This window comes from Artemia franciscana, chromosome 1 (assembly GCF_032884065.1).
Source record: "Artemia franciscana chromosome 1, ASM3288406v1, whole genome shotgun sequence".
In the NCBI taxonomy this organism is placed as follows: Eukaryota; Metazoa; Arthropoda; class Branchiopoda; order Anostraca; family Artemiidae; genus Artemia; species Artemia franciscana.
In genome coordinates, this window is record NC_088863.1 from 45,643,059 (window position 1) to 45,668,765 (window position 25,707).

The following is a 25,707-nucleotide window of genomic DNA, read 5'->3' on the forward strand; positions in this document are numbered from 1 at the left end:
GTTGTTGACTGGACTCATCTTTGGTCTATTCATATCCGAAAACCTTGATTTTCTAAGATTTTGATTTTGATTTTTTAAAAGTATAATCTTGTTAGGACAGTGTCATATTTTGTCAGTGTTGCCACGTTAATCCGTTGAAACAATTAAGCAAAGCAAACTAACTCATTAAATTTATCAACATAAAATACATTAAACACTTAAGACACAATAAGTGTACAACGCTGATCCCCACGAAGTCGCCATAACCTGTAAAGGCAATCCATAAAAATTGAAACATTAAGAATCTATTGACTCCCAAAGTAAAATACCTCTTCTTAAGGTGTTTGGTATCATTTGTTTTCAACATATTTTGTGGTTTTTCGTAAAAAATTTATTTTAATTTTAACTCCCGCTAGAAGTGAAATTTTTTTTAACTGCATATGGGGGTCTTTTTTATTTAAAATTGAAATCCCTTTTTTATTACTTTTTAAGACGTGTATGGTTGCGTAAGTTTTCCTGTAACCAGTTCAATGAATCAGATCTCATTTCACTGTCCTTGTTTTTTTTTTTTTTTTTTTATTATGTAACAAAAAAGACAAACATTTTTGTCATTGACTAATTTGAATAAACTACGAATAAAATCACACATGGGATTTTGTATTGGCTTGGTTTCTTTTCAAGTTTTTCTTCAGTTTCTATATTTTTGCTTTAATTGCATAGTTATATAACCAGTAACAACCAGGATTATTCCGAGGCCTATTTCCTCTGACATATCTAAATTACGCGCTTGCATAATCATTGTTTTATTCTTATGTTTCAAGTCGCAGAGTAGCAAATCAGTAATTACAGTTGAACTAAAAAATTCTGACGTAAATTAAAATTTTCCTTCCTGGTAATCATCTACAGGTGCTAAAGTAACTCGTTCCAGGGGCGAGACGAGTTTCCGTACCAGGCAGTGGCGGATTCGGGGGAGGGGTGCCCCCCCCCTGACGTCGTGGTGGATATATGGTTGGGATCACTTGGTCTGGTTTGGGTTAAGGCGAAAGTTTTTTTTTGTAATTGGTTTTAATAGTCGAGGTTTTAATAAGGTTTTAATTATTAAGACTGTTTCGATTTACAAACAAGTTTAAAACAAGGTTTCAGTTACTTTCTGCGGTCTCTGTTAGATTTGTCTAATGACATATACCGCCAAAAAGTGTTTAACTAAATTTAGGTTAATCAAGGGAATCTGTCCGTATTACCACAAAAACCAACTGGGAGGGGAAATTTAAAATTCTAACTTCTTTAGGCTGTCGAATTGATATTTCAGGATTGTGCTGTCACAAGGGGATTGAAAAGTAAAATATTCACTTCTTTTTACTATCAAAAATTTGTTTTGGAGTCTTGCTATGGCACTGAGGCGAATAAATTGATATCATTACTTTTTTTTGGCTGTTTGTTTTTTTTTTGGTTTGCTTTTTTTTGCAAAGATGGGTGGTTTTTACAACATTGTTGTTTTTTAGGGGATTTGTATAATAGAAATTAAATGTATGAGAAATGCAAAAATTATTAATTTAAGTTTTGGATTTTGGTGAGCAAATGGTGGCCACTTTACTGTCTATTTTCATCTAATTAAAGCTCTGCATTATATGACATATCACCTTCTCTGTTCATCCTAAAACATTAAAATAAAGGCTAAACTCTTTAGAACTTTAATAAAGGTTCGTATAAGTATATCCTTAAAACTAAGCATATGAGTCGAAATACTCCTTCAAAGGTCGGAGTGATGGTGGGTTTCAGAGCGATTGGGTTGGAACTCCAGGGAATCACTCTGATCCAAACATCTGTTGAGCTAGACGAATCTTGGATAGTATAGAATCCTTGATTCGGTAATGATTTTGGTATCATTGGAGCCTTGAAAAAAACAAACTGTGGACTTGTTGTAGTCATCCCCTTCTCTCTCTCCTTCCATTTCACGCGTTACTCATCTTCTTTTATTATTTCACGCGCCCAAGGAGAAATGCGCGTTGAAAACTTAAATACATACTTTGTTTTTGTTTTAAATACTGTTTTTTTCGTAATTTACAGTTATAATAACACCAATTTAAATTTATCAATATAATTTCAAACAATGTCAAACAATTTTAAACAATAAAATTTATCCGAACAATTTCCAAATCGCTGTTGACTGGGAGGCTAATGACACATTCAGGAGCACAGGATTCAGGCAAAATCAGTTGAAGCACCAAGGACAGCGAAAATGAAATCTGATTGTTTGAATGGGCTAGGTGGATACTTACATAACCACATATATCCTGAAAAAGTTGTATAATTGGACAATTGATTGTTAACGGAAAAGACCTCAAAACAGTTATTATAATAGCAGGTACCAATTTCAAGACAAGGAAACATTAACAAAAACGCATGGCACCAAACATCTAAAGATGCAGTAGATTTCCTTTCAAGATTGTAGTTGTCTTTGGGAGTTAATAGATTACTAAGGGTTGAAGTTTTGTGGATGGAAACCCTTCGTAAAATTCAACTATTTAGTTTTGCTAAACTCTTTTCACGGTTCAACCTTGCGACTTATATGAAAATGTGGTACTACCCTAAAAACTTCACAATTCTGAAACACCCGAAACCAACGTTAGAAAGCTGCGGTTTTCTGATGTTGATGAAAGCTATTATAGCTTTAATTGAGGAAATCTCCTTTTGAGTCAGAAAAGAAACGTTTTCATCTTATCAAGACCTGAACATGTTTAATGGTGAGAATGAAAAGTCAATGCAAAAAAGAATAGCTTGCGTTACTAGTTCAAGAAAATTTGGTTGATTGATTTACAAACAAATTACTTTAGGGGGATCGACTGCTACCAACAACTTACCGCAGCACCAAGCCGCCTGAGGCCAGCAAAGCTATGCACGCTCCTCCTCCATCTCAATCTGTTCAAAGCTTCCCTCTTTACTCCTTCCCAAGAAGTTGCAATTTTCCTTAGATATTTCTTAATGATATCCTCCCACTCCAATCAGGGAAGACTTGCCTTCCGTTTAGCCCTAGATGGTTGGCCGAAAAGGACAATCTTCGGCAATCTGTTATCCTTCATCCGCAGAACATGCCCTTGCCAGCTCAACCTTTCTCTCACCATAGCCCCAGAAAGCGGGATTGAACCACACTTTTCGTACAGATTACTGTTTGAAATAGGGTCAATCAGACGGGTACCCAGAAAAACCCGTTGGCAATTTATCTGGAAAATATCTAGCAAATCTTTGTAATTTTTCTGAGCGCCGATGCTTCAGAAACATACTTGACCACTGTCATCACTGTAGCTTCTAAGATTCTAATTTTTGGGTTTGCAGACTTATCTTCCCGTTCTTCCCAACTTTTTTTATATTGTGAAGAAACACCCTGAGCCTTGGCTATTCTGCTCTTATTGTCTTCACTGGTCCCACAGTCTTTACTAATAATACTACCAAGGTAAGTGAAGCTGTCCACCTGATCAATCTTTTTGTTACCTAACGTCACCTTTTCATCTTAACTTATTCCTAGCCTTAGCGACTTAGTCTTCTTAACATCAATTTCCAAGCCTATTTTATCACCCTGAAATCGCAAAACCTCTAGAAGTTCAGTGATTTTGCTCACACTTTCATCTAGGATGCTTAAATCATCAGCATAATCTAGGTCGAGGAAAGTTTTTCCTTCCCATTTTATTCTGTATTCTCCCATTTCCTTTCCTGTGCTTCTTACGACAAATTCCATCAAAATGATCCATAATAAAGGTATCCAACATAATCCTGCTTAACTTCTGATTTAATACGAAGCCAGCTGCTGACCTCATTTCCTACCCTAATCGTAGCAGTGTTATCCTTGTACATAGTACTAATGACTTCAATGTAATACAAGGATAATACCTTTGCTGAAACTCTTCTATCAACAGAATCGAGCGCTTGCACATAACCTATAAAATTGAGGACCAAAGATGTTCGAAAACTCAGGTACTGCTCAATTATTAACCTAAGAGAAAAAATTCGGCTTGCACATCCTCTACCCTTTCTAAAACCGCACTGTTTTTCTCTTAAAACTTTGTCTACAGCATCCCTCAGTCTAAAAAGTATCACGTTGCTAAGTAATTTGCTACCTACAAAGACCAGGCTAATACCTCGATAATTACCACACTCACTCTTATCACCTTTCTTATACGGTGGTTTAGCTAGGGTTTTCCTAGAGTCGCTTGGTGCTTCCTCTTTTTCAAAAACCGTATTCATAATCTTCAGTAACCTATTTCTAACCTTAGAGCCACCATATTTAAGAAACTCATTTACCACACTATCAGCACCTGGGGCTTTATCATTTTGTAATCCTTTTAGTACTATCGATAATTCTTCCTCGTAGAACAAATCCTCCTTCTCATCGAATCACAAACTTTTTCAAATTCCTCTATATTTTCCTGCAGCTCTACCTCGGTTTAGCACATTCTCAAAATGTTCTGCCCATCTCTTTTTAACTCTTTGCTTATCACTAATTGTGGCCCCGTTCCTATCTTTAACTGGGACAAGTCCAGATTACTCGCTCCCAATTTATTAGCATGTCAGCACAATATTTTACTATTATGCTGTCTAGCTACATCCTCCAGATCTTGGCAAATTTTATCCATGGCCTCCATTCATATCTCCTTGATTCATATTTTAAAGCTTTTTCCATTTTCTTTACATTCCTCTTGTTTTCATTTAACCTTTCACTCAGATAATTCTTGTACAAGCCTCTTCTTCTCTCTATTAAACATAAAGCTTTTCATTACTATTCTTAGCTGTGTTGCTTACTTTTTTCCCTAAGACACCATCAGCAACTTCACAAATTGTTTTTCTAAAATCATTCCATCCATCTTCTATATTGTCTAATTTTAAACTCTCCAGTGTAGCATTCAACTGTTCCGGGAATTTCGCTCTCAAATTCTCATCCTGGAGTCTACCAAAATCATAACTTCCCGGGAGGTAGGTGCCCTTCCAAAATTTCAGACTCAAATTAACCTTAGACACTGCTAAATGGTGATCTTTACTTTTAACATCAATAACAGCACTCCTATAAACCATAGTATCTTGTATTAATCCAATCAGTCTTCACTCTACAATAACAGAATGAATAAGGTTTGTTGTCTTATCGTCATGCAAATACAACGTTAACCTATGGACAATTTTATGTTCAAACCCTGTCTTGGTTATAACTAAATTGTTATACCTACAAGATTGCAGCAGTCTGTGGTTATTACTGTTTTCTTTCCCTGCACCAAATTTACATAGGCTAATTCCCTATTTTATTTTAATTTTTTAACCTGGGACCCTGTCTATTTGTTCCTGTAACTTTAAGTAAAATGTATCTGAGTCACTACTATCTCTGTTTAGCCGGCTCTACAGGGGCATATACTACTATAACTGATACACTGAACTTTTTAGTCATAAAATGAACAATTATTAATACCTTCCTAGCCTAAGCAAGACTTAGCAGCTCCCTTATTTATTATGAGTCCTAATCCCTGTCTATGTGCTCCATCCTTTCTGCCTGAGTAAATAAATTCTATATCACCCAATTTCATGCTTTCTACCCCACAGATATGAGTTTCTGAAACTTTTGATAAATCATATTCAAATTGTCTGTATTCGTTTTGTGAAAATGTCGATACGGTTATTTCTTAACGTCGTAACATTCTAAGTTCCAATTTTCGTATTCTTTAAATAATTGGAATTATTTTTTGCCTCAGGAAAAGCAATGGTCCCGGATACCATTGCAGGACAAGGACCGTCACATCTTCTCAAGTCTTCTCAATGCAGGTACATAGCTACAAAGACGATAGTAAGGCAATGGAAGATTTCTATAATTTTTAAACGAATCTATGAAGAAATGAAATTCAACTCGTATGAAAGAATTTATCATTACAGGCAAAGTTCTGTAGGAATAGTTGACTTTTGGTACTAGATTTATTTATCAGTCTATAATTACCTATTGCTGGAAGATTTAGCTCAAGTATTAATTTTGTTGATTTGAATATCTTGAAATCTTCTGATTCTTAAAAATTGAAACAACTAAATAAGAATTCGAATTAGAAGAATGCTTACATTTTACAAAACATCGCGAGGGAAATTAACATCAACTCCCATTTACTTCTGCTGATGTTACTATGGAAGCAACATTGACTAATTGGGAGTATCCACAGAAAAGAAATAATCTGCTTAGTTTTTCTAGGTTTATCCAAAGTTGTCTTCACGTTTTATCGTTTTTACTTTTTAAAAAGATGGTTAAAATACGAATTTATGGAAAAGGCTATTCTGTTTAGTTCAGTCTATTTTTTTTTGTTTATGGTCCGTAATAGCCATCTATCTTCATTTGTTCCCAAACATTCAACTTCGGGAAACGTGAATTATTGAACTCACAGGCAAAATATCTGACCTGAAAAATCTTTATTATTTTCAGCTGCACATAATCATAGCTGTATTCTAGTTGTCCATAATTTTAGAGTTAACAGGGAGGCTTATCTTAATTTTACCTTAGTAGGCCTATAGTGAGTAAATTTGCAGTTTACAATGTAGAGTAGGCTTCACAAGGAGTAGAGATAGGGACAGATTTCAGCAAAAAATGTCAAAACACAGATATCTGAGATCACTCCTTGCAGCTTCGTTTAGGCTACCTATGCTAGGTCAACAACTTTCTAATAGCCTACCTCAAAAGCTCATAAATGGAGTTTTAGTCACTAAGGTTTTCACATTTCTAAGGGTTCATGCAAATTTCAATCCCAAGTGTCTGGGGGACCCCTCCTTAAGATTTTTGTGGTACCCTTATACACTTCTTTTTGCTCTTTTTTTCTAAATAAACTTGTCAATTTGCCCTTATCATATTTCCCACCACCCTGTAAGATTTTGTCTCAGATCTGATGTTGTTTCAATCCAAAACTTTTCCAAGATTAGACAGTGCCCAAATACTAGGGGTATTATCCTAGAAAGGATTGGCTAACACCAATCTAGGATACCTACTTTTGTATTACCTAAACTTAAACAAAAGTTACCCATACATCCAATCCTATTTTGTAGACCTGGCCTACAATTATTCTGCTTCAAAATATTTGCATTAAATTGAGCATATCCATGATAGAATTGGTATATAAGCTACTTTATATGCTTTGTTTTATTGACTGTTTTAAGAGTGAGTAGCTTTTTCAAGTTTAGGCTCAATTTTAAAGTGTGTGTCCATGACTAGGCTCCACTCTTGACTATCAGTAAATTTTAAATTGCCAGTGTTGCATATTGTTAGAGTAGTATTTAAGCTATTCTTGTGCTTGTTAAGAAAATTTAGACAAATCCAATAGTGAAGCAATGCACTTTTCAGATGCTACAACAGAGATTTTGAAGTGAATTAACTATTGAAGTAGTGATTTGCTGTCCATATAGCCTACTAGATATCAATAGTCTAGTTTGGTGGTTTTGTGCATTTTGCTTTTTTTTAATTAAGTTTATTTCATATTATGGACCAACTTCTGATAAGAAATCTTTATAAAAAACAACAACCAAGCCATAAAATCAGCAAAAGTTTACAGCCTATGGCTATGCCTGACTTTGTAAGGGTGGGGGACAGAAGTGCAATTTTACTGTAATGCCAGTAGGCTAATTTTTATATTTGGAAATGACATTGAATAAAGAGAATAGTGGCAAATTTTTGATTTTTTTCCCATGTGATTTGTGCCCTTTACTGGGCAATACCTTTATTGCCTAGGTATAATCAGGGTAGTAATCTTGGTTTGAGTTCTTTTAATTTTGCTACATGACAAATTAACATTATAAATACAAAATACAATAGAAAAGAAAAATATTTACAAAGAATTTCTACAAATTGAGTTAGCCTATGCTTGAAACCAGTACACTTAAAAAAAGAAATGGTATGAAAGTAATGAAAATAGAAATAATAATAAGATTAAAAATACTTAAGATAAAAAGAAATCAGGCAATGTGTTCAACTCACAGCTCACACTCATTGATATAGCTCCAGCATTTTTATTTGGAGGGCAAGAGGGGTTTCACATCTGGGGAGTCAAGGGGTGTGGCACCTTCAGGAGAAGTATTTTAGACTTCTATTTTTAGCTGCACATAATCATAGCTGTATTCCAGTTATCCATAATTTTAGAGATAACAGGGAGGCTTATCTTAATTTTAGCCTAGTAGGCCTATAGTGAGTAAATTTGCAGTTTACAATATAATGTAGAGTAGGCTTCACAAGGTGTAGAGATAGGAACAGATTTTGGCAAAAAATGTCAAAACACAGATATCTGAGATCTATCCTTGCACCTTTGTTTAGGCTACCTATCCTAGGTCAACAACTTTCTAATAGCCTACCTCAAAAGCTCATAAATGGAGTTTTAGTCACTAAGATTTTCACATTTCTAAGGGTTCATGCAAATTTCAATCCAGAGTGTCTGGGGGACCCCTCCTTAAGATTTTTGTGGTACCTTTATTCAGTTCTTTTTTGCTCTTTTTTTCTAAATAAACTTGTCAATTTGCCCTCATCATATTTCCCTCCACCCTGTAAGATTTTGTTTCAGATCTGATGTTGTTTCAATCCAAATACTTTTCCAAGATTAGGCAGTGCCCAAATACTAGGGGTATTATCCTAGAAAGAATTGGCTAACACCAATCTAGGATACCTACTTTTGTATTACCTAAACTTAAACAAAAGTTACCCATACATCCTATCCTGCTTTTGTAGACCTACAATTATTCTGCTTCACAATATTTGCATTAAATTGAGCATATCCATGATAGAATTGGTATATAAGCTACTTTAGATGCTTTGTTTTAGCTTTTATATCTTTGTCTAAGAGTAAGTAGCTTTTTCAAGTTTAGGCTCAATTTTAAAGTGTGTGTCCATGACTAGGCTCCACTCTTGACTATCAGTAAATTTTAAATTGCCAGTGTTGCATATTGTTAGAGTAGTATTTAAGCTATTCTTGTGCTTGTTAAGAAAATTTAGACAAATCCAATAGTGAATCAATGCACTTTTCAAATGCTGCAACAGAGATTTTAAAGTGAATTAACTATTGAAGTAGTGATTTGCTGTCCATATAGCCTACTAGATATCAGTAGTCTAGTTTGGTGGTTTTGTGCATTTTGCTTTTTTAATTAAGCTTATTTCATATTATGGACCAACTTCTGATAAGAAATCTTTATAAAAAACACCAACCAAGCCATAAAATCAGCAAAAGTTTACAGTCTATGGCTATACCTGACTTTGTAAGGGGGGGGGGGGGGCAAAAGTGCAATTTTACTGTAATGCCAGTAATTCTTATATTTGGAAATGACATTGAATAAAGAGAATAGTGGTAAATTTTTGATTTTTTCCCATGTGATTTATGCCCTTTACTTGGCAATACCTTTATTGCCTAGGTATAATCAGGGTAGTGATCTTGGTTTAAGTTCTTTTAATTTTTGCACTAATTTTGCTACATGACAAATTAACATTATAAATACAAAATACAATAGAAAAGAAAAAATTTACAAAGAATTTCTACAAATAGAGTTAGCCTATACTTGAAACCAGTACACTTAAAAAGAGAAATGGTATGAAAGTAATGAAAATAGAAATAATAATAAGATTAAAAATACTTAAGATAAAAAGAAATCAGGCAATGTGTTCAACTCACAGCTCACACTCATTGATATAGCTCCAGCATTTTTATTTGGAGGGCAAGAGGGGTTTCACATCTGGGGAGTCAAGGGGTGTGGGACCTTCAGGAGAAGGGAGTGTAGGAGCATATGTGAAAAATAAAAACCTAAATGTGTTTTCAACATGCTTGAAAACTTATTTTGGGAATTATCTTATAAATGACACTGAACATCCAATGGTTAAAAAGGTAAAGGCAGCATGTGCTTGCCCCAAACCTTCAATAGCACACTTTTTCAAGCAGCAGTGAAAAAAAAAGTTCCTATTTAGCAAAGACACTACTTGGCTAATTTCAAAATATTACACAATACATAATAAACAATAGATGCACATAAAATTAATATAAACATAAAATTAAGTGCTGATGCTTGGCTTTTACTAAAATTGTCAGCAATGATTTGCTGCAGATGACAATGCAGTGTAAACAAGCCTTGAGGTGGGTAATGGTGAATTTCATGTAAGCTTGGCTTTTTTTGCCAGCTTCACTGCTAATATTAAAGTACCCATCTCTTCCACTTTCCTCGACTACCATCTCCAGCCCAGGAGACTAAATCTTGTTGAACTATGTGCTATTCCAGTAGCCCTGTGCATTGCATCATTTAGTTACATGCAATTTGAGAATGGCATCATAGCAAACCCAAAAGTATGCCCTTTGAATTGCCATTACTGAAACCTTACACAGGAGACCTCATTGAACAAGAAAGAAAATTACTTCTACTGCATGGGCAGCAGAAAAAAGGATATATTATGTCACTATCAGGGGACCAGAACATTATAGAGTACTGCTTAAGGACTTATTTAAAAGGTAATTGTTATATCATATTACTATGTCACTATCAGGTCACTGCAACATTGTAGAGAACTGTTTAACGGCTCATTCAAAAGCTAACTGTTATATTTTATTATTATTTTTTTTGTATAAATCTGACTTGATCTAGCTATCATAATGTGCCATATGGTAGCCTACAGTAAAAATGCATTTTGGATGACAGTTCAGGAATAGAAAGGCTGGAATGGACCCATGAATATCGTAGACAAAAGCAAATTATGGGCTCATTTGTAAACTATTTTTTTTATATTTAATTGCTTTTTGTAAATATGGCTTAAGTCAATTAGAAAGTGGCATACAGCACCCAAACAATGCACTTTGGGTTGTTTTTCGTTTAACAAAAAATTTAACAATAACAAAAAAGGTCTTGTTCACTGAAATCTCCAAAGACAAATTTCTCCTCGCCTATGAGGAAATTCTCCTCCACAGATAACCTCCCCTTGAAATTTTCTCCACATTTAAAATAACAATCCTATTTTAATTTAAAAATATTAATTAATAATGACATAAGGTAAGGTAAAGGATATGGCATTATTCTCAGAATGTATAAAGACCCTTTGTAGAGCATTTATCAGGGAGTGCTGATGGAGAAAAAAGGAGTGCTTTTGATATATGAAAGGCTTTATCTTGAAAACATTGGAAGGGGCTTAATTTAAGATTCAAGATATTTACATAAAAAAGGACGTTTTATATCACTATTAGAGCATTGGAACCTTATAGAAAATTTTGTTAAGGGGTCTTTTAAAAGCTAAGTTGTATAATTTATCGTTTTTTATAAATTTGACTTAATAAAGCTGTCATAAGGTGCAATATGGTACCCAAAATGTGCAATTTGGACGACACCAGTTTTTCCCTGTGTGAATCAAGGAATGGGGTTATACATGTTTGACAAGGGGGGGGGAGCAGCTTAAAATATTCTTTTTATGTCTAAAATTCCATTTACCAAGTGTTGCTTGGTCCCCTAAAACTATTGGTGAAAACTAATAACAACAGAGATAGAGTATAGGTTGGCACCACTTATATGTGCATATGGAATTTGTAAATGTGAGAAAAATATACATATATGCCTATTGTTTGAATTTACTTTATTCTACTTATAGCAGACATTTCATGCAGCATGCTGACACAGAGAAAAATGTTGTAAAAGTAGTGCATGAAATGTCACTAATTTCAGTAATAATTCTTATGTTAATTCTTTTTCTTGGATCTGGTTAAAAGAAATATAGGCCTATAGAAAAGTGGAAATAATGAGAAGTTGTCATGGTATTTAAAATAGAAGCAATTCTACATTTATGGGTTGGTGTATGAATCCAAAATGTAATGAATATGATGTTAGCAGTGCTTGTTAAACATTTTAATGACAAATAGGAGAATTTGGAGCATTATTGGAATTTTGATTAAATATTGGAAGTAAAAATTAAAACAATTAGATGATTCCTGGGGTGGCCAGCATTTACCCCCTGGAAAATATCCCACAGAAAATGAGTAAGAATGAATCTGAGAATGATAAAGTGATTTAAGGTTGGGGAAAGGGAGGTAGAATTATAGATTCTTCAACAACCCTACATCCCTTCCAAGCTGAATCTTTAGTCTATTAAGATGAAGCTTCCAAGGTTAATATTTAGTTGAACTATAAGATCTAGGTACTTATAATATTCCAAGGTACCAGTAACATGATAAGTGTTCAATGTCAAAGCATCAAATTCAACTCATCTGCAAATTTTTCCAGTCAAGAATGAACAATTTGTTAAACAGATAAGCCATGGTTAGATACTAAGATAAAAACCATGGTCAAAGAACAATATAAACTACATGCCAGTTGAGGTACATAAAATGTGAACAAGATGAGGAATGAAGTCATTTAAGCCCTCCAATATCCCCAACAATGGTAGTTTACATACAGAAAAAAGTAACCCTGCTCCTTAACTCAGGAGTGGCAGAAAGGCTCAGAAGTGGTATGATTCAGCAAAACAGTTTAACAGAAAAAAGAAGTGTACTGCAGTACAAATGAGCAACCCACACAGTAGTTTAATAAAAGTCTCAGAATTTAACAATTTTTTTACTCAGATTTGTAGTACTTACCCCACCATATATGACATCATTATCAACCATAGTTTAGACACAGACGAAACTTTGGAAGTGTCAGAAATGGCAGTTTTCTATGCAATTAGATGGCTACATAGCAATTATGCCTCATACCCTGGTGACTTTATGAAATTAGTGAAAAAGCACTCACCTTTACTAGCTGAGCAAATCACATCAGCATATTAAGTTACAAAATCTATTTGATAGAATTTAAAGACTTCATTGAGATTTAAGGTTAAGTACAAAGATTCCTTTTCCATTTAAAAATAAAATATTAGTCATTTCCCTTTTATTTTGATTATTTTATCCAAATGTTATGTTTCTATCAACAGAATGGAGAGCTTACATGTTTTTTGTCCTCAAAAGGACACTGTGAATATCACCTTGGATGTTGACATAAATTAATAGTAATATTTAGCCCACATTAAACCAAGCAAATTTTGGAATTCATGGTGCTCTGAAATAGGCCTAGAAATAAAGTTGTTATTGGTTTGGTACTAAAATAGTATTTATAGCAATTGATGAATAGCAACCAGCATATTTTTTTTCTGAATAAAGAGAAAAAAGTCACTTATATTATCTCATTTTCCAGTATGGCAAGTGTTGAAGAAATAAAGTCGACTTTGCATTCATTGGACACTAAGAAACGAGAAATTGAAGCCAGCATGGCGGCTAAGTTTGAGATATTAAACCACAATAGAGTTGACATGTCTGAAAGTCTTGTCGACTCTGAAGGCTATCCACGGAATGACGTTGATGTATACCAGGTACAAACATTAATGTCAGAATAAATCAACAGTGATATACCTGAAGTTAGTTATCTATATAATATAGTAACAAAATGTAATTTTTATACTTCCAAAAACAGGTATAACTCTGCTCTAGAAAATTTATGTTGTTTTGTTTCTTACCAACTCATCATCTAGTTTTTCTAAGGTAACAGTCTCACTACCTAACAATCAGTATTAAAATTGTGATTTATTGGAAAAACTAGTTTATTATCAGCCAAACTACAATTTCCTTTTGCAAAACAAAGTTAAGCAGCAACTTTAAAGGGAGTAAGATAGAATATCAATTTTGTGCTGCCACCTAGACCCCCTCCCCCTTTAGATTCTGAAAGTACCATTTTTTTTTTACGTATTTTCATTGAAAACTCCTTTTTTTCTGTATTTTAAATGGCAAAATAAAAAAAAATTGGCGAATTTGCAACTCCCTAGATATTGAAAGATATATTCCTCCCCCTAAATTCTTGTGTATTTATGCCACTATTATTGGGGCTGTTCTGATTTAGATTTGCTTACCTCCTTATGACCAAGAATTTTAAGATTGGTTGGCTCTTTGGATCATTTAAAATATGCACCAAGCCTTTTTTTTCTCATGAAAAAGACTGATTTTACTGGTAAGCTCCCATTTTAACTTTGAGCATCTCTTTGCAGCTCTCATACAAGTAACAACAAATGCATATTCTCACTATGTGATGATGGGAATGTTTGAGAATTGTTATGAAAGTTATGGTTGTGCTGACAAAGAAGAGAAAAAAATCACAAAACAATTTTCAATCCCATTATCTAAGGCTATAAGGAAAACAAGGTAAAAATAGTTAGATCGGATTAGGGATGATTGGTTGGCAAATTTTGACTTTGGGTAAACTAAATGGAGGGTGTCCTCAAATGGGACAGAAGGAGCTTATAAGGGAAGATTTAAAGGAGGTTGGAATTTTATGGAAAGGAATAAAGAATCTGAAGAAAGCAAAAGAGGTGGATGGATATTTGTATTGGTTTCAGTAAGCTTAGTAATGTGTTGTTAATGGTGGTAGTAAATACCTTGAATCGCCACTTGGGTTTCCTTTGTGCTATCTTAAAAAACACATTTCATTATCTGTTGGGACTGCTCAAAAGTCTTATGTCCATAAGCTACTAATTCTAATTAGCTAATAGTGTCGTAGACTCCTGAATAGGTTAGGTGACAGGAGTTACCAAAATTGAGGAACTCCTATTGTTCAAACGATTTCTAGCACTTGAGCCCTGAGCTAATCAAGGTTTCTGAAATAGCCATTCCTAATGGTATTAAAGTGATTGTATATGATAAAAAGGTCTTAAATGTTCTGATCTCTCCCCCTTCCCCAATGGACGTAACTGCTTTTGGAATATCATCTGTATGGGCACTAAAGATTCATCAACTTTTTTTTCCCAAAGGTCCACAATTCAAGCGTTCAGAACTAAAAGTGCAAAAGAACTAAGTGCAAAAATAGGACTGCAAACGACATAAAATATTTAAAACCTTTATTCTTTTTGCAATCATAGTGTAAATGTTCTAATATTTTAACCAGAAATGTCGAGTGGCAAACTTCCTGCTATGATTTTTGGAGTTATTTGTCTTGAAAGGGTGGTGCAACACATCTATTCTGTATTTTTTTTTTGTTATGAACGCAAGCACGTTTTTAAGCACTTTTGATTCACTCAAAAGAAAAATCACAAAATTGTCCCATGTTAAGCTATTGAGCTGCAGTAGCGTAACGTGAGATAATGTATTACTTTAAAATGGTATGAAAAGCCCCACGAAAAGCAGCAAAACTAAGTTCTGTTTGGAAGCAAGAAATTGAGTTCAGAGAAAAGAGCCATTACTGAACCTGAATTTTTAAGCAATACCAATAACCCCAAATTTAGAGAACTTTTAAGCTGTAAAATGACCTTTTACATGACTATTTTTTTTTTTTGGAGGTCTCAAGAAAAATGAAAACTCCCTTGTAGATATTATTTCCAAAGTAGCTTAGATACAGGTAAGACAAAATTTGTTTTTGAAAAATTTGCATTTCTGTCAATAGATAAAAAAAATGTAAAAAAAAGTTCAACATCTCAAGAAGATTAAAAACAACGAGAATGATAAATGCAATCAGGTGTCGCAGAATTTATAGCGAGTTGAATAAAGAAAAACACAATGACAAGTTAGTTGTGTGGGTAAAATAAAACAAAATTTAGTAAAACAGAAAAGACAATAAAAACGAGTTTATTTTAAGATTCATAACAAACACAGCAAACTGAGTATTAAAAAGGAGGAGATTCACTTACTTAACACGTCAACTGCTTACGGTAAAAACTTCTTCTATCATATCCTTCTGTGGAGAGTTTTATTGGGGGGAAAATACGGATTTTGTTGAGGCAGAGCAAGGGAGGCGATTCCGGGGGGGGGGATTGACTAGGTAAAAGTAAGTTTGGATTAAGGAGGGCAGGGTTGGTGGAACACAAGGAAAAGGCGGCTTTGCTTTGTTTTCCTTAAGGATGACCAAATTGTTATTATTTTTTTTTCATCTACACTATACAATAGTATTATACATGGAGTAGCACATAGAAAAAACACATACAAATGCAAATCAAAATAGAAAACAAACAGAAAATACATGTAGAGTAACGCCTAAAAATAAAAAAAAGGTGAAGAAAAACAAATGTAAAAGGAGTGAGAAAGAGAAAAAAAATCTCAATTGAAAGAACCTAATTACGCGGTGATCCGGAGAAATACGGACATATGCTGTGTTTGACAGCTTTCTGTGGAGTATTTAAAGTTTAATTGTGACGTGAGGAACAATAAATTTTTTAATAAAATCTTGGTTTTTCTTCCAAGATGGAAGAAACAAACAAATTTGCCAAACCTAAAATAATTAATACATATTTTTTTTTAATTCTTTGTTCTTAAGAAGAAGAAAAATTACGGAAGCAAAAAGGATTGAATAATGACTGAAAATTGAGTAGAGGTGGGACAACGCACGTCTGTTATATTTTCCTTTATTAGTAACAATCTGAACGTATCCTAGCTGTTTTTCTATTAATATATGAGGCTATGCACTGGCGCGGGCCTGGAAGGTTGTTAGTAATAGAAATACCAAATCAATGAAGATAATCCACAAGAGGATTCCTATATAAATTCCTATATAAAAATTTAATCTGATATCTTCCGACAAAAAGCTGCTGAAGGCTAATACAGGCGGAGACGCTCCTCTTCCGTGCCAACCTATTTAAAGCTTTACTCTTTACCCTCTCTCATGTAGTTTCAGTTTCCCTTTAAATTTATTTCTCATGACCTGTTCGTGCCCCATTTGGGGACGACCTACTTTTTGTTTGGCCCCAGGTAGGTGGTTAAAAGGCACAGTCATTGGCAACCGGTCATCCATCGTCTTCAAACGGGGCCTAGCCATCTTGATGTTTCTTTCGAGTAATAGAGATTCAACGTTACTAGCGCCGCTGTTAGTGCTGCTTTGCATACAAGAACTAGAAAAACTAAAAATAAAGAATCATATTTATTTAAACCCATTAAAAGTCCGATTCTCCGTAAAGGTCACATTTTATTTGCATCTTTTGAAAGTAGTCCGACTTCTTTCGTTTTTGAACTCTTTCTGGACTGTAAAATAGTTACGGGTTGATTGGCTAAAAGAATATAGGCTAGTTGAAGAAAAAAGTGAATTATCATGTCCCTTCCGCAGAGGCATTTTTTTCGGCGCATAGTGAACCAGAAGTAAATAAAGAAATAAATAAAGTGAATACTGCTGACAATTGTATTCGGTTTTTGTGATTAGCTTTATGATTTAGCTTCATAACACTAACATTGCAATACTTACTATTTTTTAACCATTAACTGTAGGTTTTCTCAGATTAGCTTCGCATATTATTTGAAACCTATTAATACTTTTTAGGTTCGCCATGCCCGTCACGACATCATCTGCTTACGTAATGATTTGAAAAACTTGATGATCCAGTTCGAAGACAATCTTTTCAAGCTGCATAGTTTGACAAAGAACAGTTCCGAAGACCTGCAAGGAGTATCACCCGCAGAAATCCCTTTTGCCCGAGTCTCTTCTGTTGAAAATATGTCGCCCGCTTTTATTGACGGACTTGTTGAAGGAGATGAGATCACCAATTTTGGTTCAATTACCGAGAAAAACTTTAAATCAATGAAAGATATTTCGGAGGTTGTTTTTAGAAGCGTTGATAAAGAAGTCTTTTTAACTATTCAAAGAAAAGGAAGGCATTTTAAGGTTACTTTAAGACCACGAAGGTGGTCTGGGAAAGGTCTTCTTGGCTGCGTAATTGTACCGATTGAACATCCTGAGCCAGAAAGATGATTTTTTCTTTTGCTTCAGGTCAGACTTGGTCGCTTTTTCTGTTTGATTTTGTAAATTCCTCTGTCTTCTAATTAAATAAAAATTATATTGTTCAAAAAAAAAATTCGGCCTTTTTTCTGGCATCGGTATTTATTATCTAAGGGGAATAATTATTTATAACGACTTTTAGTACTAACAGGGGCGTACTTTCATAAAAATCTAGGGAGGGGGAGGGTTCGAAGTAGGAGCCGATCTTCCCAAGTTAAGCGAAAATGACCAAGTGAGAAATGAAAAAAGAGCCATACAGTATCAGAAAGCAAAGGTATACTGAATGAAACTGATCTGTTTCTGGGGATGCTTGAATTAGTTTTGACAAGACTCATGAAGACACTAAGTTTCAGCTGAGAGGGCAGTTGCCCCCCTGCCCTATAGCAAATTACGCCCCTGATTACTAGTCATAAAAGAAACTAGCACAATAATTTTTTTTTCCACACTCGGATTGGTTTGTTTTCTTAAATTACGAAAAAGTAGCCTAGCTGTCCGACATGGAGCAGTAATTCAGAATTTGCTGTATTTCTGTTCAGCACCGTCAAGGTTAAAAAATATGATTTTGTTCCCATCTGTTAAATTATAATGACAAGCTTTTGTTTAATATTGCAGATTTGTTGCAATAAATCGATCTCTTTGTACTGTCTTCATCGAAGACAGTATACAGCAGTAACAGACATGCCAGTTCTGCTATTTGTTTGAAAATTATTATCACTTTGTATTATTGCTGTAGAGAGAAACAGAAATTCGATGTTATGATAGATGTTGCTGCTTTTACAGGCGTTTTGCACCTAGACGGTATTAAATGATGTCAACAAAGTTCAGCTTTTTTTAGCAGTTCGTCTGATCATCTCTTTTTCGCTCTTGTCTAAGTGTTCTGGCAAACATGTCCCTTGAGTGTATACAAAGGGTGGAGAACGCTGGCTTTGCCCCGCCACAAAATCTCAAGATATTTACCTCTTTTCTTGTAACTTCTGACATTTCTATGTTATTTGCCCATTCTGTGTTAGCTTTTCAGAATCCCCCCCCCTCAAGTAATTTCTTGTGTGCGTGTCTGGTGCCCTTTTATATTGTATGGTTTAGGAGTATCATGGTTTTGGTCTTCTAACACTGGAGCATTAATTTGCTTGGTCATCAGTGTAATCATAAGCTCATCCATGCTCCAGTGAGGCTCCTGCTGCTGATTCCTATATATTTTTTATTCCCTAGTTTTCTTTATTCGTGTAACGTAATCAAACTATAAAAACAAAAAAAAAGTGATCAATTAGAGAAACTGAGACTTCTGTGGACAATTTAGAGTAGAAATAATTTTTGAGGTTGAACAAATAGTTTATAATACACGCTAGTCATACACAAATTTATCGAAACTTCTACAGTTGTCATCTGGTATTGTCGAATATATCTTTTGCTTCATTGATTTTTGCAGCCAAGTAAGGAGATCCACCTCTGTCTGGATGATTTGCCAGCATGATCCTTTTGTGGGCCTCCTAAATATACAGGGTATCCAATTAAAAATAGAGAAAGCTGTCAAGTCTAAAATTATTATTTGCTCATACACAAAACATACATAGCATAAATTAAGCTTTGCTTGATAAGTGAATGATAATAAAAATAAGTAAACTAGAGATATACGAATATCAATATGACAATGAAATTCCGGAGAATGGCCAAAAAAACTGTTGATCCTTATAATGATAAAAGAAGCTAAAAAAAAAAATCACAACCTTCATTAGATTTCTTATCAAATCTTAGGATATAAATATAGGAATAATTATCTTTATGAGACACCCTGTTAACTGTAAGACATTGATCAATTTGCTTTGCTGTAGCTTTATTTTAAATTGTAGCAGTAAAGAACATCTTGTCAAAAGATGTCAGAATTCAACTTAAGCTGTTTTCAGGAGTAACAATAAGACATTGAGTGCTGAATATATCACTTTTTTACTGATCCTAATGCATAGCTCCTTGGAAGATTAAAGGCTTATAATGCCAAACTTGATGAAAGGAAATAGAATGTAAAGAAACAAAACCTTATGTTTGATGATCAAAATTCAATGTGTCTATTCTTATGTTTGCTATTATGAGTACTAGAAACACCTGTTTTATCTGGCAAACGATTTGAAAATTATTATGAGGGTGAGGAGGTCTACGAACACTCTCTGGGGGTGGCTGGGTTTTATCATGTTTTGCAGGGATGGAGGACCTATGGGTAGGCTTAAGATCAATTTGCCTAGTAGCAGGGTGACTACTAAACCGGTTTCGAAGTGGGAAGGGAAGAGGTTCAGTTTTAAAAGTTGGGGGTAAATTGAGAGATTCCTGGATAAAAGTTTCCTGGCGTTCAAACGATTCTGCAAGATCAATTTCTTCTAATAGCGAAAACCTGTTACTAAGTGGGATCGCTGATGTGAGTAGCTGTTGTTCAGTGGGATTGCTGTCTGGTGCTGTAGACGAGACTAAGGCGGGGGAAGTGGGTTGGGTAGACACGGAGGGGGGGGGACGAAAATGTGTGCGAGGGAATTTGGGTGGGTATGTAAAACTCCGGCCTTTGGTACGCGGAAGAATTCGGACGCGTCCGGGAGAGCTCCAGATGAACCGAGTTGTAATGATATTGGTACAGAGGGCTGCGAACTGAAATCATAGTTGGAAAGGGCTGGGCCTTTCTCCGAAATCCATGCCCTTTTTTTGTCAAATTCTTAGTACTACCATCGTACCCATGCGAAGGTATAGCTTGTGGCTTTGAGAATAACCTACTAAAAGACTTATTGAAACATGGTAACGAGCATAACATGGCAAACGAGCACGAACTCTTATTGCAAGAACCCGTCAGAAAATATTTACAAACATGGAGCCGATTACATCTTCTTCCGTGGTTACATTTTGCACGTAAAAAGTCCTTGCAAACCGATTTCGTTTTTTTTGTTTTCAATTATACCCTGATCACCATTTTTTTTCCAGCTAATTCTTCCGTTTCCTTCACTTTCATTTGCCACAAGTTTCTCATAAACAATTTCTATATCTGCATAGGATTTCGCAGTAACCTTATTAGTCTTTAAAACAAAAGTGTCATTATCCTCTTTCAAATTCAGCACACAACCGGAAACCGTTAAATTATTCCTGTATTCGGGAGCTTCATCTTCTACCATAGTAATAGAGGATTTGTCTGTGGGATTTTTACGTTCACGAATAATTGATTTCATTTCAACATTATTAACTTGACCGTTCCTGTCAATGTCATTGCTAATCACCTTGTTTGTCACTGGTTCAAACGCCCTTGACCTCTCAAATGAATTTACAAAGGGCAATATAGGATTTTCTGAATTTTTTATTTTCACTAGATTGATTTCATTATTCTTTGTTATATCACTGTTTTGAGTTGCAGATAGGGGTTCAGAAATAACGGTCGAAATGTAGCTTTATAACTCTTCTAGTCTGTCTTTTAATGGTTTAACAATATCAAGAATTGTCTGGGAAACAAAATCTTTAACACTGGGATTTGGATACGTTAAATTTTCACTGGTAACATATGAGTAAGGTTCGGTCTGAACTGATGCCTCACGTGAGCAGGTGCGTAATTTTCCAATGGTGGTGTTAAGAGTATAGGATGGGTCAACGGAAAAAACGGCCTGGCCCTCAGTCTGACAAGAAACTTCAAGAGGGGGGGATGTCACTTCATGTTGTAAATAGGGAGAGGCTGGACTCAACTTCTGCAAAGATGGGAGCAACGGCGATTAAGCTCTTTTAAGATATTAAGCATCCTAGCTCTTGAATTTGGAGCAAGAAAGGTTCGAGGTGAAGATAAAACAGGTGAATCTAAAGAATTTACCTAGTTGATTGGTATTTTCTTAGAGGATCAGTCAGGACAACACCAGCTCTCACTCCAATTAACTGTATAAATTCTGGCACATTTTTCCGCTCCTGCATGAAACGAGCAATTGCACCCCCCACATTTCAACGAGTTTGAAAAAACTCTCAGCCTACATTCGGGACAAATTAGTCTTTGTCTAACCATTTTTTTTAAGATGTTAATGGTCCGACTGAAAAACTTTGCTCAACATTTAACAAAATTAGATCCTCACACGTTGGATGCTAGATGAAGACTGAAAACACCTTTTTTTGGCTATGTAAGCTTATGTCTCTCCATGCTTAGAGACATATCAGGCAGCAACAGTAGGCCACCAATTCAGCTGATCTTGTGCTGCTAGAGACAGAGCTCATTAAGGATAGTTTTAAGACTTGTTGCCTCTTTCTCCAGGGACCAACCTAATGTGTTGTACCGTCTCACCTTCCTTCGAAGACCAGAAGGGATCCAACATCACACATTGTGTGGGAGGAACCCTTCATTCATGCGGATCATATACCTCCGCATCTTCATCTCCTCCTGATCCTGATCTCGTTCGTCACCATTAGCTGTCCAGTATCTGTACTTGTCTGGGCAGTCATCACTCTGTCGGTCCATTGGATCACAAGGATTCTACGTAGGCAGTTGTTTTCAATGTTGAGTAATCGTTTCTCTGCATTCTTTGAAGGCTCCATGACTGGCATAAATGCATAAGTACAGAATAAGTAAGAGATTGTGTAAGGGCTAAAAGTAATTTGATAGTTGAATATATTACCCTGAGCTTGGAACCAAATCTTCAAGGAGTGCTTGTGCTATAGCCAATATGTTACACAGTACAATTTTAGAGGAGAGCAGAAAAAGTAAGAAAGTTGTATTGGATGTTTAACATGGTTTACATGTAAACTATGCACTATTTCTTTGTTTCATTTCATTGGAGATGGATACCGTACATATGGGTTAGTTGTTAATATTGGGTTAGTTATTAATATAGACAAAGTTTTTTAAATATTTAAAATAACACTTAACTTTGATGATATCAAAAGCTCAATTTCCTAACTATTCCCAGGAGTGGCAAAAGGGGATAGGGAATTGTAGTGCAAGATTCCCCTCTGAACGACCTACAACAAGAAAACTTCTTATCATAGAAACTGCTTTTATTTATTTTTATATTTACTTTAGTTTAATTGTCACGAATGCTTATGTTCAGGTCAATGAAAGCAAATGATGGCGGATTCTTGATGTGACTCTATTAGTCAGGCAAAACTAGATCCAGTTATTCCAATTTTTCTTCAATGTAGTTTTATCCTGATGTAATATTTTTTAAGCATTATTAATTTAAGCAATTATTAAAGTATTCACAATTTGTATTTTACTTTTCAAAAATTTCAATCCAATATAGCTTATGTTCATAATAAAACAACAAAGGATTGAAATAGCTTGTATCCTTCTCCTGCATAAATTCTTTGTGAAAGTTCAGACACGAACTACTTGAGTCGCTTTTTTCCATAAGCTCTTAGGTTCCCTTAAACATTTTTAATATTCAAAACAGAACACACAAGTAAGATTATACATTGATCCTATTGAGTGGGGCAGTAGGAGAGATGGTAAAGATAGGGGATAGTTTGACACTCCCCCCCCCTGGCCGCTTAAAATACTAATGGAAAAACAATTGGGTGGAGCACCAACGAATCCATCTTTAAGTAGAGTAATTTGAGAGACGCTAACGACATAACATTGGTTAGCCCCCCCCCCCCCTTCATAGCCAAAAGAACTAACTTCGCGCCTATACCCATTATTTTGTATATCTTGGAATTTAGAAATTCATTTTGAGATATTCACTCTCTATGCATTAATGTGTTCTGATTTATGTACATTAGCAACTGTTAATAGTCTATAATGCGCTCAAATAAAGGGCAAGTATTAGACACGAATTTCTATTGGTTTTCAGGTTCCTTCGCTACGTCAAAAGAGAAAAAGACTAATCCCGAAGCAGTCCACGGGGAGGCTATCTATTTTGAAGATTATCCACAGCCCTTTAAGATCAGAATTACTTTGTTTAAGCACGAACTGTGTATATGAATGTAACAATACTATGTACTATGCGACCTGAGTTACGATAATCCGGTAAAGCGACTTTTCAAAATTATCTGCACAGTTCACCAATCCACGTGGTTGTTCTATCACCCAATGGTACAGATTGTAGAGAGTTTACAGTAACATAATAATCATTACAGTCGTTTTTAACGCACGTTTTAAGTTTGATATGTGATTGAATTTAGATTTGTCAAACAAGAATAAAGCATGTTCATTTTTGACTATCCATACTGGGCTATCTGTCTTGGATTTTTCAATTGGACTAAAAGGTAACAATCAAACATTGGTCCAATAAGAGAGGCACACTTACTCCCGCCGTTTACCCGTTACATTTAACCCAACACTTGGAAAACTATAGGTTCTATCACTATCTTAGCTCTATGATTATCTACCTTGGTTCTACTGCCCTAAGAATGATGCATGGACAGATAATAGATAGACATATCTATTAACAAATGAACTAACATCATTTTTATACAATCCTAATAAGGGGGGCGGGGGGATTAATGCCAGAATTGCCTCTCACTCAATTGGACTATCTATCTTAGCTTTTTCTATATTAGCCGTAACTTGATGCCCACAACTATTCCATTTTAACTCAAAGTTCAAAATGAACTTTTTTACATGTCTCTTTTTTTTCTAACTCTTCTTTTAGATCTTGAGAAAATTTCCAAGATAGAATGCATTAATTTCTACTATTCTCCAAAAACAAAGGACTGGAGTCTCATTTTTCCAGTCATGTCTTGGAGTCTTATACTTTGAAGGACTATAATTGGTTTGAGTTAAAAGCATACCTTAATCCTTTTGGAAGGAGCATTTGGAGAGATTCCGAGGATGAGAGCAGCTTCTCGTCTCGTCATTTTTTGCTCAAATCCTCCTTTGTAATATTTACTTCCTGCAGCAAAATTCTGAAACAAAAACTGTATGTTGCATTTTCGAAAAACTCAATACACTGTTTTAGGCGAAAGTTCAGAGGCTCTTTGTAGCTTACCTACAACCGGCGCACATTTTTGACAGTGGACGATCATGCCCCTTAAGGTTTTTTTTCTTCATTTTATCTTAATTGAAGGGAGGGGGAAGATAGAACGGTAGAAACGGTAGACTTCTCAACAGCAAAGTAGAATGCTGCAATTTCAAATTTTTGCTTAGCAATCTATTTCTTATGATGCGAAATCTTTCAATAAAACGAGAATAATTTGTTCATAAAAGGGGAAGTTAGGTCCACAAGAAGCGAGAGCCTAAAGAGGAGCGCATGCCATTTCAGACCATACATTGATGACAGCAAAGATATTTGTCAAATTGGAAGCTACTCAAAATCTCAAACGAAACAAAAACCTGCCTTTGATTTTGAAAGGCTTTCAAATGCTGCAGTTCGCCAAAGTTCATTATGGAGCTTATAAACATGTTTCTCAGTTCGGCTCTTGATTTGGACATTGGTGACACCATGGAGACAAATTCCAACACCCAAAAGTCTACAGCCAGACAACATCAGAACTAAATAGGTGTAAAAAGACAGAAAGACAGGGACTATCCGATCGACAAGGGCCAGTATCGAAGATTATTGGACACTATAATAACGTCTTCTAAAAGGTGGATATAACAGCAAAACAGTCGAATAACCAGCTGTATTGACATCAAGACAAACAAGTGAATTAGACCCACAAGGACAGATAAACGGTACTTTCAAGAAATCAAGGCAGGTATGGAGAAAGAAGCGGCCAAGAGCAGTAATTCCAGCACTGTCCGTAAAATTACCAAAGAAAAAATCGAGAGATCTCGTAACATGAACTGGCCAGTGAAAGACGGAAGCAGGAAATCACTCACAGATCCTGATAAAAAAAAATGATTTCTGGGTCATGCACTTCAACAGAGTTCTCAGAAGTCCTAGCCCCTTAATACAGCGAAAAGTCTAACAACGCATTCTCTGAACTTTAATATCAATAAAGAAAAGCCCTCAGCCGAGAAGCTGATGCAAGTAGCTTGCAAATAAGAAAATGACAGAGCACAAGGAAGAAATAGGATGTCAGCAAGTATGATCAAAACTTTATTAAGTGTTTGCAGAACTGTAT

At 35.1% G+C, this 25,707-nt stretch overlaps 3 protein-coding genes across 7 annotated transcripts in view; 1 reads left to right on the top strand and 2 right to left on the bottom strand.

The window, feature by feature from the left end:
• Positions 1-3,711: 3,711 nt before the first annotated feature.
• Positions 3,712-4,218, bottom strand: LOC136031782 (uncharacterized). Its single transcript, XM_065711599.1, has one exon. It carries the CDS (start codon positions 4,216-4,218, stop codon positions 3,712-3,714), a length of 507 nt encoding a protein of 168 aa, XP_065567671.1.
• Positions 4,219-6,291: 2,073 nt separating this feature from the next.
• LOC136030436 (26S proteasome non-ATPase regulatory subunit 9-like) lies at positions 6,292-17,782 on the top strand. 4 transcript variants are annotated; one of them, XM_065709424.1, is made up of 3 exons: positions 6,292-6,380; positions 13,159-13,333; positions 17,251-17,782. In XM_065709424.1, exons 2-3 carry the CDS (start codon positions 13,160-13,162, stop codon positions 17,677-17,679), a joined length of 603 nt encoding a protein of 200 aa, XP_065565496.1. In that variant the 5' UTR covers positions 6,292-6,380; position 13,159; the 3' UTR covers positions 17,680-17,782. The 4 variants fall into 4 exon arrangements, with proteins under 4 accessions (XP_065565496.1, XP_065565502.1, XP_065565511.1 ...); XM_065709430.1 differs by having other exon boundaries at positions 6,344-6,436; XM_065709439.1 differs by lacking the exon at positions 6,292-6,380 and adding an exon at positions 6,388-6,506.
• A 1,232-nt stretch (positions 17,783-19,014) lies between these two features.
• LOC136030484 (mitochondrial import inner membrane translocase subunit TIM14-like) overlaps positions 19,015-25,707 on the bottom strand; it is a 32,726-nt gene continuing 26,033 nt past the window's right edge. For both annotated transcript variants that reach the window (XM_065709505.1, XM_065709514.1), the window contains exons 3-4: positions 24,433-24,546; positions 19,015-19,193 (exon numbers count right to left, since the gene is read on the bottom strand). In XM_065709505.1, the coding sequence (XP_065565577.1) occupies positions 19,086-19,193; positions 24,433-24,546 (222 nt within the window). In that variant the 3' untranslated portion in view covers positions 19,015-19,085. The remainder of the gene's footprint in view (positions 19,194-24,432; positions 24,547-25,707) is intronic.